Here is a 6279-nt window from a genome sequence, read left to right as displayed (position 1 = left end):
TCACATGACTAGCAATGCCTTGTCTTTGATCAATAGTTATGCTTCTGTTCATGTTATAATTATAAAAAAAAAAAGATATATTATGTATATTTCTTATTAAAATCTCGGCTGCGCGGTTGGCCAAGCCGCCGCTTGACATGCCATGGTTGCTGCAAGAAAAAAGTAAGAGGTTTTCAGACCTCAGAATTAGTATGTGAAGTATAGTGAGGTTGTTTGTAATTGTATAATGTGTGTGTGTGTACTCCATTTAATAGAATTTATACAAATATAAGTTTCTTGCTGCATATATTCTGGAAATTCACTAAAAAGTTCTCCAATTTGATTTGATTCGATTTTTTTTTGTTTGTCGAGAAGTTTGTACCAGTTTGCATGCACATAAACTAATCTTACGACCGATAACCCTTCAGTGGTCACCTCTATTAAAGTCTGCGAGGACACAAACTCAAAAGTTTATAGAATCTTCTTTTACATTTTTACCATCAGGCGCCCTAAGATGGTTAATTTTATTTCTCGTTCATGTGAATTTGAATAGTAGATAACTCCAGCAATGTCAGATGTGCATATTGAACAATTAGAACAAATAAAGCAATCAACTAAAACGATGGGCTCCAGCAAACGATACTATTGATGGCAAGGCTTGTCAAATGTCTAAACGATTCCAAAACAGAAATAAATGTTTTAAATTAAGAAGGATGTTTACAAAAAAGTTTTTTCTTTTCCCATGCACACCATGCATTTCATTAATTTGCTTTCAATGAGGCATTCAAGAAATCATAAACAATATTAATTAAAGAAGCATTGCGCTACATGCATATATATATATATATATATATATATATATTATATATATATAATATATATATATATATAATTCATATAGATATAGCTACTGGATCAAAACATAAATAAATTAATTTAATCAGAAAGTTAAAGTACTAGTATTTGAGTTTATTAATGAAGGCTAAAGCATTGCTAGTTAACTGCGAAACCCTTACAATGCATCCTCTAACAGTGTCCTTAATTTTCACATTCATGCCATATCCTTCGAAATTGTCCATGCACGTATCTTCATTTGTTAAAGCAGCACTCATCCAAGTTAATATATCACTCATTTTCCATTCAAATTCAGGGCCTTTTAGATCCTTCATTGCTGCCAAAGATTGTTGCAGGTCATCAACCGAGTCTTTTATCGTCTCCACACAATCCCTTATGGCACCGGCTTCTCTAGGCCTCAAGTCACGCCCTTTCGAAAACTTTTGTACCAATGCAGAAGTAGACTGCACTTCTTTCAGGCTCACCGACAGGGCTGCATTCGCCAACTCTCTTGGATTTGTCTTTATGGTGCCTGCATAAGATGAGAGTGTCTTGTAACATATATTAGGATACATTGTTGACCCACATGAATTTTTAATAAATTCAATACTTGAATTTAATTGGGATTGTTGTAATCTTGCTGGCAAGCATCATGTTGTAGTAGAAAAGAGTAATAAAATGAATATAGAGGCAAGGCCATGGCAAGAGTTTAGATTTGAACATTTGAAAGATTCCATGGTAGCGAAGTAGGATATATATTTGAATTAATGGATGGTGAGAGAAGGGTTCTTATAATGTCACCTTTTATAGGGTAATATGACCTAATTTAAATGCAATTGTGGGGCACAATTTCTTCAATTATTGGATGGGTAACAGAAGACCACTATTTCAGGGCAAAAGAGATAGAGTAAGGGTGATCTATACACACTGAAAATGGATGAAGATTCTAAGATCAGAAATTGCGAGGAAATAAGCAATTAATTGTTTATCTAGGAAAGGAAGAGATGCAAACAATTGTCATCCTCGTCGTCCTCGTCTAACATGCATGCACAGTAGACAAAAATATTTGATAGAGGCATATCGAAATTCTCAATATCAAAAATGAAATAATTACTAGAAAAAACAAAAAATAATTTTTCTCATAACCAATCAATTCATAGTATGTCGTTTTTTGAATTATTGGAATGGAACAAAGGCAAGAGATAAGGACTGTGATAGATACAATTATTTAAAGGGGAAGGAAAATATTCCAATTTGGATTATAGCATCATAGAAGAAAAGAAAATTTAGGGACGGTTTATGAGAAGTTAATTAAATTGAACANAAAAAAAAAAAAAAAAAAAAGGTCCTAAGTGTGAAGATACTTACCGGCTAGGGGTTCCAAAGATGCTTTTGGTTTGAAGAAACCGTACTTTCGCAAGTTGGCAATAGTCACGAGCAGTCTTGCGTCATGACTCTGTTCGGGTAGACGATCGAATGTCACAATGTAGTTAAAGTCTATCAGAGCCGTCGACCTAGTCGTCTTATTTTCTCTAAGGAGAAAAAAAGTTTGTTAATTTCACCTATTGAAGAGGAGCTGAAGAAAAAGGGGCAGTTCGCAAATCAAAGGAAAGGAAAGCCTACTCGGCTCCCTAAATTGACAAACATCATCGTATGCAAAAAAAAAAAAAAAAAATTTGGTCTCATATGCCCCGATATTACTAGGGTAACCAAATATTCCTCCCTCGATCGAAGATCGCTTTGAGAGGTAAAGAAAGTCTTTATCTTTACTCTTCTTCAAATAATAAGTGTATGCGAGCTCCAGCGCTGTCAACTTACCAAGACCATTTTCGCTACATGCGATATACATAGCAATCGCTATCATATACGCATTAGGCGTCAATTGCAATGGTGCGACCTCGAAGTGATAGAGGATCGATCTGATGGAGGGGTGAAAATGTATCAACGCCCCACACTTAAAGATCGCCTCGGAGAACGTAGCCATTCCCTCTGGGGGATTCTGAGTTGTGTACGTCATGTGCTGGTAGACATCTATGTTAAGTGTGAACTGGTCCACCGCTTTCTGTATCTCGTCTTGAGTGGCCATTGATAATGTCTCTCGCACAGGACCCGCTGAGGTATTCGACGCTTACGAGCTCGTCCCCTCAGCTGCTTTGGTCCCTGAAGTGTCCATTGCTCCTAAAGTCTGAAAAATGGGTAACATGCAGAGATGACTCAATCTCCGTATAATGTCTTATATGATGACTTGGAAGAGCAAAAGAAACCATAATTTACCTTTCTTAACCTCTAGAAAAACCCTAAAAACCCTTGAGAATGAATTCCCAAGAATCTGTGCCCCAAGTTTTCACTTTTTAAAAAAAAAAAAGTTCTCTTTTTACCACTATCCAGAAACATGCATCGTATAGGTTTACCAGGCAGTTCATACCCACCATTACTGTAAAGTCAAGCTTTTAACAGAAATAAAAGAGGAAAATGAAGAAGGGTCCTCCTTACCTCTTTACTGCTAGGGACGAACTTCCTATAGTAACGAAGAGTGCGTATCAACTGGAAGAAGAAAATATTGATTTCATAAGTGCAAGAGCTTTGCTTTTCTCTTTGAAAATGTAAGTTCTATGATAAAACTTGAAGCGAACCTGGGGTTTTATAAGGGAAAAGATGACGATTGGTTTCCCTAGCAAGTGACGCTTGGGCGGGATATGTTTCTCGCCATTGATTATGACCACGTGTCGTTAATCCACACGAAGAGTAACCTTCATGCTTCGTGGGTGCCAATCGACGTTTCCCTCCATTGGAGTAACCAAGCGTCGATGCGGTTATCTCCTCCACAATAAATACGCCCTCATCCACATTTAATGCTCTGAAAAGGAATGTCGTTTCAATATAACTTGCATTTAATATGTATGGCTGTCACTTATTGTGCAAGAGACACGTCTATCAAAATAAAGTTTACTTTATTGACCAAACTAGCTGTCAAGCACAGCGGATAACATCTAAAAAGGTCATTCAAGTAAAACACTTTTCTTCATATATCAATTTCAAGACGATGTGACCCCTTGTTTTTGGCAAAAATTTGCTAAGTATTTTCAGGTCATGAGCGACGGATGAAGTCCAAAGTATGTTGGTCTAGCACTGAGCAGGGTTCGACCTAGGTCGTTGAACCTATGGAGGAAGGCTGCCTCAAGTTGCTTGTGTTATTCTTAGAGACCTATGTGTGACCTCCTTACAGCTCACTGGTCAGGTTGAACCACTAGTTTCACATCATCTTAACTGCTTGTCTCCTTACAGCTCGATCAAGCGTCACTCAGGATAAGTCAGGTGACGACATAATTATGAAGTTCTCAAGGTTCAATCCTTAAACCTTAAGAATTGGGGGGGCTTATGTTATGCTTAAAAAAATCAGAGCTGACGTAAGCTCACGCCAGCAAGGGCCAATCAGAGTTCAGGAAGGTTTTGTGCTATCCAGACGCTGCCACATCGCACAAGGACAGAAGAAGTAAGGCTATCGTCAACATGACAGGTGAAAGCTTGGCTTGTGAGTGGCTAGGAATTGTCCACCTGCCAAGCATTACGCGATTTAAGGAAATCTCCTGTACGGTCAACCAATAAGAAGCAAGTTAGGAATTGTACCACACCTACCTAACAGCAAAATCATGATTATTACCTTGAATCCCTCGACTATAAATAGAGAGCTCCTTTCTCATTTACGGGATCTGTTCATTTTTAATCTTCCAAGAGCAGACTCTCTCTCTGTATTTAAATTCTCTCTCTAGATTGTAACTCAGCTTGCTACCCACGACTTGACTGTAATCGTCCATCAATATAAATATAATGGATGTAAGATTTGCTTTTGATCATCCGAACCACTTTAAAAATTGTCTCTTGTTTATTCTTTCGTTGCACATTTCCATATTACGTGTAATTTCTAAGTCCGCTTAGCACTTTACACGTGCAGTCGTTGGTGTCAAAATCAAGTATCAACAATCATATAATTATATACAATTCATAAAGGGTATTTTTTTTTTTTTTCCCAATTTATATCCATTTTATTGAGAATTCTATGACAAACCACATTAACATTTCTTATATATTATGTCAAGTGAAGGCAATGTAGCCCTCCATTCCAATTTAGAAATAAGTATATATAGAAAAATTCTAGTGCCTTAGCAGTCTTCAACTTAAAATTCATTGATCAATTATGATTAATTGGTTAACTAATATAAACAATTGAAAGAAAATCAAATTTATTAATCAATACTTGTAATAAGAAGATATATATGTTTCACTTTTTTTTTTTTTTTTTTTAATCTAAAATGGGAGAAACTTAATCATACAGTTCTCAATTCGACCGAGTACGATGATTGAAGTTGACATGATAGAAACAAATATTCATGAATAATTTAGGGTCCGTTTGGTTTATTATTTTGGATAAGATTTTGGGAATAATATTGAATAGTTGAATAAGGAGTATTACGAGGTAAAATTTAAAAATTTATAAAAAAGCCCCTAGGTTTACTAATTTAATTAAACACCCCAACATATAAAATGCAAAAATACCTCCACCACCCGCAGTGCCAGATTTCGGCCACCACCACCGAAATCTGGCCGAAAAATTGCGTTACGACATAGACCGGTCAATCTGTGTCGTAACGCGTCGTTATGGCCTTTTCCGGTCAGATCCACCACGAATCTGGCTGGAAAAGGCCAGATCTACGGCTTGCTATGGCCGTTGATGGCTGGAAAAGGTCAAAATGACGGCCAGATCTGGCCTTTTCTAGCCAGATTCACAGGCTAGATCTACTGTGGATCTGGCCAGAAAAGGCCAGATCGGTGAACTATCGACTAGTGGTTGTTGTGGTATAGGCCGTTGTACAGATTTCGGCTACCACCGACGATGGTTGCCAGAATCTGACAAGTATGGGTTGATGGGGGTGTTTTTGTTAGTTTTCAAAATTTTTTTTGTGGGGTATTTAATGAAATTAATAAACTTAAGGGGTTTAAAAATACTTAAAAAAATATAATAATATTTCTGCAATAATGTGCCAAACAATATTTGAAGAATAAAATTGGGAATATGGATAGAAATATTGAACCAAACGCACCCTTAAAGTCTTAGCGAAAGTAGAGGCATTAAAGTTTGCTTACTTCCCATGCAACTAGGAAACTGACGCCCATTAAATAGGTAAGAAAATGTCTTTAATGCTTCCCTTCCCCCACTAGGAATACTGTAATATTGGGGTCCCGATATGCCTCCCATATCATTAGATGATTGGGGATGCTATGCTAGTTGGATGGTCTAGATAATCTACCGTTTCACTTTCCTCATAAATATGAAAGGTTTGTATAAAATGTCCAACACCGTGGTGATCTTATTATTCGAGCCTTTTTCATGCATACTTTCTTAAAATTGTTATTACTTATATCTATATATATGACCCTTAATCTCTGCACCCTCGACAATCTTTTTGT

At 36.7% G+C, this 6279-nt stretch overlaps 1 protein-coding gene across 1 annotated transcript; it reads right to left on the bottom strand.

The window, feature by feature from the left end:
• Positions 1-935: 935 nt before the first annotated feature.
• Positions 936-2899, bottom strand: LOC116126547 (21 kDa protein-like). Its single transcript, XM_031412225.1, has 2 exons — positions 2632-2899; positions 936-1453 (listed from the first exon to the last, which is right to left on the bottom strand). Exons 1-2 carry the CDS (start codon positions 2897-2899, stop codon positions 936-938), a joined length of 786 nt encoding a protein of 261 aa, XP_031268085.1.
• Between the last annotated feature and the right edge of the window lie 3380 nt (positions 2900-6279).

The sequence above is a fragment of the Pistacia vera genome, unplaced genomic scaffold, assembly GCF_008641045.1.
Source record: "Pistacia vera cultivar Batoury unplaced genomic scaffold, PisVer_v2 Contig180, whole genome shotgun sequence".
NCBI lineage: Eukaryota > Viridiplantae > Streptophyta > Magnoliopsida > Sapindales > Anacardiaceae > Pistacia > Pistacia vera.
This window is presented reverse-complemented; position numbering and strand designations above follow the sequence as displayed.